This window comes from Ctenopharyngodon idella, chromosome 6, assembly GCF_019924925.1.
Source record: "Ctenopharyngodon idella isolate HZGC_01 chromosome 6, HZGC01, whole genome shotgun sequence".
Lineage (NCBI taxonomy): Eukaryota > Metazoa > Chordata > Actinopteri > Cypriniformes > Xenocyprididae > Ctenopharyngodon > Ctenopharyngodon idella.
In genome coordinates this window covers 9,968,772-9,982,047 of record NC_067225.1, presented here as the reverse complement: position 1 = coordinate 9,982,047, position 13,276 = coordinate 9,968,772, and the positions used below count along the sequence as shown (strand labels likewise).

The 13,276-nt window shown below is 38.3% G+C and overlaps 2 protein-coding genes across 7 annotated transcripts; both read left to right on the top strand.

Annotated features, from left to right (window-relative positions):
• Positions 1 to 143: 143 nt before the first annotated feature.
• Positions 144 to 2,845, top strand: eef1b2 (eukaryotic translation elongation factor 1 beta 2). The gene is made up of 6 exons (XM_051897489.1): positions 144 to 384; positions 681 to 803; positions 999 to 1,128; positions 1,317 to 1,380; positions 2,379 to 2,504; positions 2,644 to 2,845. The coding sequence occupies exons 1-6, from the start codon at positions 305 to 307 to the stop codon at positions 2,796 to 2,798; spliced, it is 678 nt and encodes a 225-aa protein (XP_051753449.1). The 5' UTR covers positions 144 to 304; the 3' UTR covers positions 2,799 to 2,845.
• A 151-nt stretch (positions 2,846 to 2,996) lies between these two features.
• Positions 2,997 to 11,209, top strand: zdbf2 (zinc finger, DBF-type containing 2). Of its 6 annotated transcripts, none has more exons than XM_051897481.1 (8): positions 2,997 to 3,431; positions 3,986 to 4,078; positions 4,376 to 4,420; positions 5,140 to 5,252; positions 7,782 to 7,815; positions 7,950 to 8,046; positions 8,280 to 8,407; positions 8,537 to 11,209. In XM_051897481.1, the coding sequence occupies exon 8, from the start codon at positions 8,652 to 8,654 to the stop codon at positions 10,968 to 10,970; it is 2,319 nt and encodes a 772-aa protein (XP_051753441.1). In that variant the 5' UTR covers positions 2,997 to 3,431; positions 3,986 to 4,078; positions 4,376 to 4,420; positions 5,140 to 5,252; positions 7,782 to 7,815; positions 7,950 to 8,046; positions 8,280 to 8,407; positions 8,537 to 8,651; the 3' UTR covers positions 10,971 to 11,209. The 6 variants fall into 6 exon arrangements, with proteins under 6 accessions (XP_051753441.1, XP_051753440.1, XP_051753437.1 ...); XM_051897480.1 differs by having other exon boundaries at positions 5,082 to 5,252; XM_051897477.1 differs by lacking the exon at positions 5,140 to 5,252 and having other exon boundaries at positions 3,986 to 4,074.
• The last annotated feature ends 2,067 nt before the right edge of the window (positions 11,210 to 13,276 follow it).

The following is a 13,276-nucleotide window of genomic DNA, read 5'->3' as shown; positions in this document are numbered from 1 at the left end:
TTCTCATATTTCACGTTAAAAGTCAAATAGTCAAGACGTTTTTCGGTACTTGTTGTATCTGTGAAAAATATGACAAACTTATCTTGCGATCCTTATTATCTACAAAAGTTACGTTTAACATACCTAGCGTAAATGTTTGTTAAAAATTACTTATGGGATATTTTTTGTAAAATATGTCAGCGTGGGAGGAGTCATGGCGTCAGACGTATAAAGACCATCTCACGTTCTTTTCTCGTTCCTTCGCTCTTCCTCCAAGCTCAGGGCCCAACGTCTGTACACGAGGTCTCACAGGTAACTTCCAAAAATGGGCTTTGGTGATCTCAAAACACCCGCTGGACTCAAAGTTCTGAATGAGTTTCTGGCAGACAAAAGTTATATCGAGGGGTAAGCTATTTTGAGAGTTTATTTATGTGTTCTTAGTTGCTCTGTATCAACTTATGTCTGTGTACTGTTTTTTTTTTCTTTTCATATGCTGTAATACTAAAATAATTTCTGATTGTCATAGTATTTGTCATAATTTCTTTGGCATGACTAATATAGACGTATGTATGATTATTCTAGGATCTGTATCTGTAGTAGTACCCCTCCCCCAAGTGTTTGTGAGGTGTCATATTTTCTTTGCTGTACTGTTGATCCATGGAAAAACATCAATATCTCTACACATTTGATTGTTGTTGCAGGTATGTGCCCTCTCAGGCTGATATTGCAGTGTTTGATGCCCTATCTGGTGCCCCATCAGCTGACCTCTGCCATGCTTTGCGGTGGTACAACCACATCAAGTCTTACCAGAAGGAGAAGGGCAGGTAATATGATGCTTGATTGTAATATTTAATGTTTTGCAGGTACTTCACCCAGTATATGATGATTATTCTATCACCATCTTTCGCCTGAGTGTCTGATGTACAATCATTCAAATTCTGATTTGGATGGGAGATAAAAGACTGTCACAAATGCACTCGTCCAGTTACATGGATTCACTCTCCTCTTCTTGCCTTCAGCCTTCCAGGTGTGAAGAAGCCTCTCGGTCAGTACGGCCCTGCTGGTGTGCAGGACACCACCGCAGCAGCTCCTGCAGCGGCCGATGAAGACGACGATGACATCGATCTGTTCGGTTCTGATGAGGAAGAGGTGAGTGCAGTAGTAGAACTGATGCTGTGTTTTGATAGAATTACCTGGTCACATGATGATTTTCTCACCATCTTTCGGCTGATGTTGTGATGGACACCTTTTTGTTTCTGAAAACCAGTAAATAGAAAAATGTCCAGGCAGATGCTGTATGTCTGTGCACACCTGATCGGGAGTCTATTTCTTTGCAGGATGAGGAATCCAAAAAGATCAAAGAGGAGAGGCTTGCAGCATACAATGCAAAGAAAGCAAAAAGTAGGTTTCTTATTTTTCTTTTAAATATACACTATTGGTCAAAAGTTTAGAATCATTTAATCAAAAATACAGTAAAAACAAGAATATTGTGAAATATTACAATTTAAGTAACTGTTTTCTATCTGAATATATTTTAAAATGTAACTTATTCATGTGATGCAAAACTGAATTTTCAGCATCATTAATTACTCCAGTCTTCAGTGACAAAATCCTTCAGAAATAATTCTAATATGCTGATTTGCTGCTCTATTATTATTATTGATCAATTAGTAATGCTGGTTCTCAATGTTGAAAACAATTTTTGTGGAAACTGAAACTTTTTTTTTTTTTTTTTTTTTTCTCCCATTCTTTGAATAAAAGGTGGAAAGAACAGCATTTATTTGAAGCGGAAAACTGTTGTAAAATAAGAGTTTTTACTGTCACTTGATCAGTTCAGTGCATTCTTGCTTGGTGTGAGGAGAGACTTTTTTTTTTTTTTTTTTTTTTTTTTTTTTTTTTTTTTTTTTTTTAATATTACTCAAACTTATGGTTGTGTATCATGGTTTCTGGAATTTAAGTAGCAAAAACTGTTTTGAACATTGATAAATGTTTCTTGAGCAGCAAATCAGCATATTATAATAATCATGTGATCATTCTGAAGGATCATGTGACCCCGAAGACTGCCATCGCAGGAATGTTACATTTTTAAAATGTTACATTTTTAAAATGTTACATTTTTAAAATGTTACATTTTAATTGTTTTTACTGTAAATAAATGCAACCTAGGTGAGCGTTATATACTTTTAAAAAACGTAAATATGTAATCATACCAAACTTTTGACCAATAGTGTACATATAGCAACATTGTGGCTAGTTCAATGATGACTTATCATAACCATCTTTCGGCTGAATCTTGTGATTGACACTTTTTAATCTGACATTCACTAGTCATTAAATTGTGATTGTTGGATTCCTTTGTTTGCTTTGCGATTGACACTGTCTTTTTAATGTCTGAGCAGAGCCTGCACTTATCGCCAAGTCTTCCATCCTATTGGACGTCAAGCCCTGGGATGATGAAACTGACATGACCAAGCTTGAGGAGTGTGTCCGCAGCATACAGTTGGACGGTTTAGTCTGGGGACAATGTAAGTCAATCTATTCCATCTCTTGAATGCAATTACTGTTCACTAAAACTGATTAAATGTTATGCCTACCAAAAAAAAAAAAATTATACTTTTCCCTAATTTTTGTGTTTCTAATTGTCACTTGACTTCTCCTGTACAGCTAAATTGTTGCCTGTCGGCTATGGCATCAAGAAGCTGCAGATTGCCTGTGTCGTGGAGGATGATAAAGTTGGAACAGACCAGCTGGAGGAACTGATCACAGCCTTTGAGGACTATGTACAGTCAATGGATGTCGCAGCCTTCAACAAGATCTAAAACCCCGCCACACAAAGCATTAAGCCAATAAAAGCACTTCAAATGCACCTCTGTTTCTGGATATTTTTATTCAAAGTTAAAGTTATACTCTGTGTCCTCAAAATGAGAATTTTAAATATTTGGCATGTGCATTTAGCATGAATGTTTTGTTAAGATCATGTATTTCTATGAACTTTGATTTTATAAAAAAAAATGCTAAGCGGCTTCTAATATATTGTAGCCAATTGTAACAATTATTTATGTAATTTATTTGACTTTACATGTGGATTTCAATCACTCTTTTATATATAGGGTGAATTCAGGTTGATTGGGACACTTTTCAATTCATATCAATGGCAAAACGTGTCCCAATCACCCTGAATTCACCCTATATATTGCCATGTTTAGCACTGCTACGAGAACTTTGTTGAAAGGCTGCATAGTTAGCAAGATTTGTTGTGTTACTATCAATGAATGCACTCTGAATTTTCTATAATAGTTATTTGGTCGCGTTGAGTATACTGCCCCATTGATTAAATTCCGTCTCAGACTTGTGGGCGGTTTCCCGCGCTTTACTCTTACGTCAATCCACAGGCAGACATGCGCTAAATACGGAAACCGATGGGATCAAAGTGGAATAACATCCATAATCAGGTGACAGCTTGCTGAAGACTGCAGCCTTATTATGTTTATATATTTTCTAGATCGTATTTAAGTGAATATTTACCATGGCACGGTCCTGTTGTCACCTTCCACGTTACCATGCTAAGTGTCACTAGCTTGCTAGGTGAATTAGCATAGGAAGCTAGCTCAAACTGCAGTTTGTGTGATCCTAAACAGTGTTTATATTCTGAAACCGTGTTTAAAATTCAAGCGTTTTCAAATGCATTTTAAGTGAAGGTGGGTTTCTTTGGTAATATTGGCGCGCGCTGTTTAAATGGCCGTGTTTGTGTGTACAGGCCGGCATATATACACGGTTTATGAGTAGTTAAAGCTGGACATAGTAAAGAAAAAAAAAATTCAAATTCATAAGAAGTTAATTATGTATGTGTTGTGAAGTATTAAAACTTATTTAAGATACAAACCGTGTTTTATTAATGTATTTTTGTTTTAAATATTATTTATCAAGCATAATAATAACCAAGTGCACTTTCAAGAGACTTTTAAGTGTCCTTTCTAATTCTGGCTAATGCATTCTATATCTTTAGATACGACTTTTAACTCACTACACGTGGCTGTGCACATAAACGCGGTGATGTGACACGGAAACATTAATAGGCATCCTCTCAGTCTCCATGTAGGTGAGTATACATTCATTTAGTAGGTCTGTTCATTGAAACAAGGTTATTTTACAGTCTCTCGCTGAAATAAAAGTGTATTTATAAAATGCACAACAATGCAGAATACGTAAGTAATTGCTGTCAGTGAACTGTTTTCTGCAAGGCCCTAAGCAAAATAAAAATAGAGCATTTGCAAGAGAAAATTGCCTATATGTAATGTAACACGTGAAATAGTTTTAAATATCCAAATTGTACAGTGTGCAATACAATAATATACTATGCAAGCAACATTCTCTCTGTTTGTGTGATTGTTTAAAGACAGTACCATGCCTTTGGAGGAAGGACCACAGTCCTCTGCTAAAAGTAAGGTTCTCTAATCTCACACTATTGAATTTCAGAAATATTTATTTATTTAAATAATTGAGCACTGGAGAGCCAGTGGGACTAATAATAAAACCAACTAAATAATAATGCAGATAATGATGTTAGAATAATAAAATTAATACTTAATGTTTAATTTTGTAAAAGAGATTTATAATAATTTTGTAAGAAAAAACACTACTGTGTAGGGTTTCTTACACGTGGCACCAAAATGTGTTTTGCGTTTTGGTCACACGGCACCTAAGGTGAGTGTGTCAGATGACTCTTTCCTTCTTTAACTGTGGGGGACCAGCCAAAAATGTCACCTTGACAGTAAAAAAACAATCAAAGATTGTTGAATATATAAAAATTATGTAAACTGGAGTTTTAATCTGACAAATCTGAAGGATTTGTAAGATATCAGATAACATATAGAGCTGTTTACTGTATTATCAACACAAGAAAGGCACACGTGTAGTAAAATAAATTTGTATTTTAAATTTTACAAAGACAAACAAGAGTAATAAACACAACTTCTAAATGAATACCATGAATGATAAAGGAATAAAGTGCATAAGGGGCATTAAGTAGAAGTACAGTAATTAAGTTGGGAGTTAAGTTATCTTATGGAAAGATTAACTGTTGTTTCTCTGAAACTAATAAGGTGAAGAACCTTATTATGCATCAAACAAATAACATCTTCCACTGGTTGTGCTGGGTAGCAGTGCAGTGGAGGAGGACCAGAATCTGTTCCAACAGCCTTGAACGGGAAGCGCTGTGGGATGATCTCTTGGAGGACCAAATGGGTCCTAAAATCTGGAACACGCAGACGAAGGTACCTTGAAGTTAAGGTTTGCTCGCCGGAGCTTAACCTTGTTGCAAATGTATCTGTATGTCTTCTGCCTCTCTGAGCCAGAGACTCAGAAGTTGGTCAATCCGCTTGCTGGATGAAGACGTATTTTTTGTTAATGTCTCATTCTTCACAGACTGGAGACTTAGAACGTAGTCATATCTGTTGCTGCCTCACAAGCCGTAGACTTAGAGCATGGGATCTGTTGATGTCACTTCCTTCACAGGCCAAAGACTCAGAACTTGATTGTATTTGTTAATGTCCCCCCCTTATAGACTGGGGACTCAGAAAGGTGAACCTGCTATTGTCTTACGTTTGACTCAGAACACGGTTTGTCTGTTATTGTCTCTGGACAAACCGGGTACTCAAAAAAAGGAGCGTCTGTTGAAAGGGTGCATTTATCCCTTTCCGATAAGGAGGAGATTGCAATTGGGTGCTTCTCCATTCCAGTGCTGTGATTGGCTGGTGGCATCAGAAAGTGTGACCCACACTTCTTTCCCCTGTGGAACTTGTTTGCATAATCGAAAGCACACAGTTAGTGTCTTTAAAGTTTTACCAATGCATTACTGGCTTCCCAAACTATCGCCAGAATACCTTTGGCAATGTTCTGAACACATAGAGTCAAAACATGATGGAAAAACTGTCATGCATGCATTCTTTTTTACATTAAAGTGTTCATTCACCCTAAAATGAAAATTTTGTCATTAATTACTCACCCTCATGTCGTTTTACACCCGTAAGACTTTCGTTCATCTTCGGAACATAAATGAAGATCTTTTCAATGAAATCTGACAGCATTCTGTCCTTCTATACTATAGACTGCCTTTGCAATTTGATTTTTGAAGCTTCAAAAAGTTCATAAAGAGATCGTAAAACTAATCCATATGAATCAAGCGGTTTAGTCCAAATTCTCAACCAATTTTTGTGATGAACAGATTTAATGTAGGCTTTTACTCACATAAACACGGCAACAGTTTATGAGGCTGCTGTCCTTTTAATGACTCCACGGTTCTAATATATCGTTACACATCTGATTGTCTCCTAACAGTTTACATCTGCGTAGGACATAACAGATTGTGTTTGCGTAAATACTCCACACAATGTGCATTTTGACATAATTGTGTGTATTTGACCATGCAAGCGCAATAAGCTGTGAAAAAGAACCGAATTAGGGATTGCATGCAACTGAGAGCATGGCTTGACGGTGAGTAAATTATGGGATAACTTTCATTTTTGGGTGAACTATCCCATTAATATGTATCTATTTATAAGGAGATGACGAGCACATTAAGCGACATTGTCCTGCAGCACTTCACAGATGATAAGTGGATTGAGAATTTTAGAATGACAGGACTGTCATTTATTACACTGTTATCAACAACAACCGCTCGTTCCGTGCGTCATACGTCATTGCACATGCGTAGAACTTTCAAGTTTCGTTTTACAGTGTTTACACGTCCTATTAAATGGATTAAAAAAGGTTTAAACCACCCCTGACCCCTTACAATCCGAATTAAATTTCGGATTTGGCCAACTAATTGCGATTGACGTGGTTACATGTGACTTTTTTATTCCGACTGTGTAACTAGTCCAATTACAAATGGGAGTGAATGGTACCAGAGTTCAGAAACCATCTGTCAGATAGCGCGCATATAGCAAAATAAGTTCTCTTTATCTGCTAATTGCATTTTAATTGTTTAAAACCACTTGTTTTTAAACCACAATGCTAAAAACGCATGGAAACAATAAGCTTTAGTGACCACGCAGCACCGCAACGTCACTTGAGCGTAACCACGATAGAGATTATAGTCCAGAATCTCTTACCAGTTGACAAATTTCTACCGGTTAATCGTGTCTACCAGAATATCACCCACCCCTAGTCTGGACCTAAACATTAGGGATTAGTCTCAAGATGGGCGAGGGGCAGAAACTGCACATGGACCAATGAAAAGTCCTGTCCTTCCCGGGCTTGGTACTAGCGGTCATCTTCTTGCCCTCTAAGAGGTGTCTGTCAGTTGTCTTAGCATCCTTGTCTGATGGTGTTGGACATTTGTTTGTGCTAGTCCACCAAAAGCCAACCTTTTTCTACTGTTGCAGCCAAAAAGGGGCCTTGCCATAAAACTGGGCCCTGTATGTGCTGTTCGCTACACTCTGTGGAAATCTAGCCAAATTAGATGCCAACATGGACAGGTTGTGAGACATGTCCTTATTTTCAAAAATTATGAACAACACTACAAAAGAAAAGAACACCACAGAGACTACCTAGACTACAAAAAATATGGCTAAATAATGAGAATGAACATTAATAATGAGGAATTATTGTCTTAAGATATCTAATAAATAGTAATATGTTTTTTTTTTAAGGGCATTTTTCTTAACTTTTATAAGATAAGTAGATTTGGTACTGTGTTGGGTCACCACTGATGTCCAATGTAACATCCGGATCCTGAAGCAAAACTAGTTGAGAACCACTGATTCAGAGAATGCATGTAAATGTTTTGTTATGTGTTGTAGATGCAGAGAGGTGTCCAGCTGGTACGTCCGGCAGGTGAGTTGTCTGAAAATAAATTCAACATTTGCACCAATCCACTAGCCATCCCATTATGTATTCTCAGTAGTAATTCAATTGCAAATTTAAACAAACATAATTTTACCAAAATCTATTATTTACCCCACCTGAAGGACTGGCAGAGGAGAACAGCCTGTTGCTGGTCCTTCTAGCTCCCAAAGACAGGGTTACTGCAGCTGCTGTCAGGTTCTGTACAACAGTGTGGAACAGGTGCGTAACTCTCTGGTAACATCATTCCTCCCTCTTTAATTACTGTTTTGATCAAGGTATTTGTTAAGCTTGAGTTAGTAGTTATATTTAAACAATGGCTAATACAAACTAAATATATATTGCACTATATTACATGTTAGTTGATCTCCTTGTGACTTAGAGATTGTAATATCATGCATTTATGATAATCATTATTGCATTATGAGTTATGGCTTCATTGTTGTATTCTGCAGCATATCTTGAGTGCCCAACATAGAGAAGTGGTACGGGCTTCTAGAGCTAGTGTATCTTCTGGAAGTTTATTAGAGCGATTCCTCCAGGATGTGCTCCAACATCATCCTTATCACTACAGTGATACACGGTATGCTACCCGTGTTTTAACATATTGCCTTGTTGACATGTTCCCATAATATGTTACGTACTTTGTGTTTTGTAAAATAAAAAAAACTCGTATTCAGTCATTGCTTTTGATGCTTCTTTTTCTCTGTAGGCCTACCCATGCTGATCTACCTTCACTAACTACCCCACTTGTCCCAAAGGAGGTGCTCTCAGAGGTGTACTGTGGATCAGATGAGGATGGTGTCTCTGTTGGGACACGTGAGGAGATGCCTACCTCTGATGAAGAGTCCTGCCAAATGCTGCAAATTGCAGCCTCAATTCCAGCAGTGACGACTGACATCACTGCAACTACACATATACAAACTACTTCCCAAATTGGAGCAACGGTGCCTGAACCACCTCCCCCTGAAAAGTATTCTCCCACACAGGGTTTTATGCACAGGACTAGTGGCAGCTCTGCCAATGACAAACCACATACATCACAATTGACGCTACCTGTTCAGAGAGAAAGCTCACAAAGACATCCCTGTGCTTCAAAGCATCCACCAGTCGCCAAGGCTGGAGCTATTGAACACAGGAAAGCACACAAGAAAACCAATAGGGATAATGAGGGGAGCGACTCCATTACAGCATCCCATGCCCCAAAAGCTGCAAAGTGCATTACCTCAAAGGACCAGCCTGCAACCTTTCGACCAGTGGCTGAGGAGTCCACAGTGGGGATTTCAGGACTGCCCCATTCGAAAGGCCTCCATAGGGAACAGACATTCAGTCATGATTCTGACCAGATTCGAGATGTGATAGAGGAGGTTATTGAAAAATACTGTTATGGCTACAGTCCCAAAGTCGACCAGCAAGAGGATGATGGCAGCTTCCTTTTGAGTCCTCAGTCTATGAGTGAATCCGAAGGCAGTGAAGAATGGGACAATGCGATACAGATGGCTTTGGGAAAGGCAAAGGGTGAAGAAAAGAATTTAGCCGAATTACTGGAAGTGCATATAAACCTTGAAGACCAAGGATACCAGACTCAGCTGCACACAGCTCTAAACTCTGTGGGAACACCTGAGGAAACCAAGGGGAGTGCTGCTGAGAAGGTGTTTCCCGATCTTCCCCACATACCACAGTCTTTTGTTGGAAAAACATGGACACAAGTGATGTTTGAAGATGACGTGAAGATAGACTCCATAGTGAGAGAGTTCCAACAAGGCCAATTCCGTTGCTATTTTGACAGTGAATCCTTGGCTTTGTTTGGGAAGCACAGGAAAAAAAGGAGAAAGAACAAGAACCGGGAAAGAAAAGAAAAAGCAGATACTGCTGGATGGGAGCCTACAGATGTCTTGCCGCTCATGGAACACAATGAAGAAGACCCTACACCTTCAGCTGTTTTGTTGAGGAAAACGAGGCAAAAATTTTACAGACTAGCGTCACGTTGCCAAGTGGTAAAGGTAAGCCACGGTACACAGACCATCCCTCTTAGCTGCCCTGTGGTGCGACAGAGATCAACACAAGAAACATTCCCCTCAACACACAGAGAAGAGCCCCAGCAATGCCCTAGCCTTGAAAGGACCCCTGACATGAAGACCAGACTCTGTGCATTAAAGCTTCCTGCTTCTTACTGCAAGATAATGAGTCCTCTACAACCTAAAACTGTGGTCTATGTGCTTTCTTCCCCAGATGGGGGTCAAGGAATCTCCAAGCCCACCCCTATTAAGAAAGCAGGGAGGAAGCGGAAGTCATGTGACAGTGATGTTGGCCAGAAGTACAAGTACAAAAAGACACCTCTTAAGTTCTACGACCCTTTGACCAATAGGATCTTGAAGAGTCCACCAAAAGGCATATCTTTACCATCTAATTCCAAATCTCTTTCACATGTCCGGCAGCTGTTCCGTAGCCTTAGCCCGGATATTAACAAGGAGAGGCAGGGCCTGGAGCAGGGGCAGTCATCAGGAGGTTCTCGAAAGTGTCGTGGTAGGAGCAGCATGGCTGATCTATGTACCTCCACCTCAGACTCTATTCTGGAGAGCGGTGGCCCCTCAGAACCTGGTTCTTCTTTGTCTAGCAGCCGAAGAGCCTTATTCAGCCGCTCCTCTATCTCAAGTAGCAGTTGTTTCCTCCTTGGACACCTCACGCCATCTGCCCATGTGGATGATTCTTCCAAAGCACTTCCTCACTCTTGTGCAAGCAGTTCCTATAAAGTTGGAGGACTGGAACAAGAGGAACACCGCCAACAAACGGCAGTTGACCAAACACCAATCAGACGTAGCTTACGGAGGGCTGGACCTTTGACTCCAGCCCAGATACCATCGGTACCCCCTTACAGGACCAAGAGGAAGTCAACCAAACCACAGCGCAAAGCTAAATCACAAAGCAATCTCCGGCAAACTGTTAGCTCAAGTATATCTGCAGAGTGTAGGACATCTCCCAGAAACAAGAACCCTGCAAGGGCCTCACTTAGATCATCGGCTTCCTCTAAACTGGCGATACAGCCGGTTATTACATCCTCTTCTAAACAAATAAATACAATGCTCAGTGCCAGTCAGCAGAAGAGAGTGAGGGGGAGGACCGCCACTGTAAATATAGCAGACTGAACGTTATCAGACACCAGCCATGAGCATAAGCTGACTTCTGTTCTTCAAATGCTGTATAGTTTTGCACAGTTGAATTTCAGCTGACTGTTTCTAGTTGAAGTTCATTTTTGTCTGTATATGTTTGTTTATTTGTCATATGCATTTTTTAACTTGTAATGAGTATATATTTTTTAAGTTTCTAATGGGTATTTTCTCAGAGGATGATATTGATGGTTGTAAATTAAATTTATAATTATTAATATTTTTGTCTTTTATAAGTATATTAAGAGCATTTTTTTTCTCTTTGGATTTTGGCACTATATCAAATTGTCTTTAAAATACATACCAACAAATGCAAAAACTGCTTAGGTCAACAATACACGTCCTACACAAGGCAAATGTGCTCTTTGGGAATCAGCCATTTATTCTCTCTCACAAACATGCAATACAAGTGCCTTCATGGGCATTTTACACTCTGTTCCTTAAAAGTTTAGATGTTCCTAATGGATGAGGTCAAAGCATCTAAGAAAAAAACATCAGTCATAGTGATGGAAGTGGTCTTCCATGAAAATCCATCAACATTGTTTAAAAAAAAAAGTATTGCATTTCATTTAGTCAAGTAAAGTTTTGTTTTTTTCACAAAGTGCAATACACAGTGCTGGGTAGATTACAAATTGTAATCAGTTACTGATTCCAAATTATGTTGCAAAAATTGTAGTTAGTAATGTAATCTGTTACATTACACATTTAAAGTAATGTAATCTGACTACTTTTAGATTACTTTTGACCTAACTCATTTGTTACATTGATTTGAATAGGATAATCTTGACAACATGCCAACAGACAAGACACAGCAGGTTACTTTTGGTATGAATCAAAGTCTCAGCTTTCAAATTTCATCAATTTTTTAAAAGAAATTCAAACAATAAGTACCATTTTGTGGCTCTTTAATGTGTGGCGACAGGTCGCTGTAGTAGCGCCTCAGTTCAAGTGGAACTTGAACCGATCATCTCTTCCTACTAGTTATAGCACGAAATAAACATGAATGAACATCAGAAATTATGTTTAAACTGTGAAAAGACGTCAATACACACCATTCAAGTTCAACAATGTTAATCTATTAAGTTCAAGTTCACCAATGTTAATCTGTTAACTCCTTTCTATTTTGTTTGTTGGACAAAATGGCGGATTTAGCATTATGATTGGTCAGATTGCCTTCTGAACATATATAAGCAGTAGGCTTTTAGGCTTAAAAGATAAAAAAGTAGTAGTAGTAGTATGGAGGGTCATTGAATAATGAATAATTTACTGCCATTGTAAAAATAACATGTAATCCATAAAAAGTAACTGTAGTCTGATTACGATAATTTTAAAATGTAATATAATGTAATTATAAGTACTTAATTTTTGGAATCTGATTACATAATCCAGATTACACATAATCAGTTGCTACCCAGCACTGGCAATACATACATACAAGTTACAGTTAGGGGCTATATACAAGTACTGTGCAAACAATAGCAGATTATTTCTTTTGCAAAATGCAGTGGTATGAGTTGAGAAAATGAAAGAAAAATTATATAATTGCGATAGAAAAATAGATCTGTACATAAGGCAGCAATAATCTTATATGATGCCGGTGGATTTATAAATATAAAATACGTGCAAATAGTGGCTGAATAAAATCAACTTAATCATTAATTTCCAATTTAAACATTCTGTCTGTCCATGCATGTGGTCTGACTTAGATGCACTTTTAATTAAAGGATTAGTTCACCTTCAAATGAAACCCCAAGCTTTACTCACCCTCAAGCCATCCTAGGTGTATATGACTTTCTTCTTTCTGATGAACACAATCGGAGATATAGTATATCAATAAATATCCTGATGCATCCGAGCTTATAATGGCAGTGAGGATGCCAACAAGTATGAAGCTGAAGAAAGTGCTTCCATCCACATCCATCCATCATAAACACACTCCACACGGCTCAAGGGGGTTAATAAAGTCCTTCTGAAGCGAAGCGATGCATTTGTGTAAAAAAAAAAAAAAAAAAACATATTTAACAAGTTATGAAGTAAAATATCTAGCTTCCGCCAGACCGCCTTCCGTATTTAACTTAGGAAGAAAGTGTAAACTGGCGTCGCGTCAGTTAAACTTTTTCCGTAAGCTGAATAGGGAAGGCGTAGAACGTAGCGTAAGCTTTGTGAACTGCAAGAGGTGTTACACTTTCATCGTAAGTTGAATACAGAAGCTTCTGGCGGAAGCTAGATATTTTACTTAATAACTTGTTAAATATGGATATTTTTTTACACAAACGCATTGCTTC

Bases quoted from the DNA above. Each gene is read 5' to 3' on its own strand.
- eef1b2 (XM_051897489.1), top strand. From the start codon at position 305: ATGGGCTTTGGTGATCTCAAAACACCCGCTGGACTCAAAGTTCTGAAT. The intron at 1,129-1,316 runs GTGAGTGCAGTA...ATTTCTTTGCAG, and splicing joins TCGGTTCTGATGAGGAAGAG to GATGAGGAATCCAAAAAGAT. The intron at 1,381-2,378 runs GTAGGTTTCTTA...ATGTCTGAGCAG, and splicing joins CAATGCAAAGAAAGCAAAAA to AGCCTGCACTTATCGCCAAG.
- zdbf2 (XM_051897477.1), top strand. From the start codon at position 4,384: ATGCCTTTGGAGGAAGGACCACAGTCCTCTGCTAAAA. The intron at 7,816-7,949 runs GTGAGTTGTCTG...CCCCACCTGAAG, and splicing joins CCAGCTGGTACGTCCGGCAG to GACTGGCAGAGGAGAACAGC. The intron at 8,047-8,279 runs GTGCGTAACTCT...TGTATTCTGCAG, and splicing joins TGTACAACAGTGTGGAACAG to CATATCTTGAGTGCCCAACA.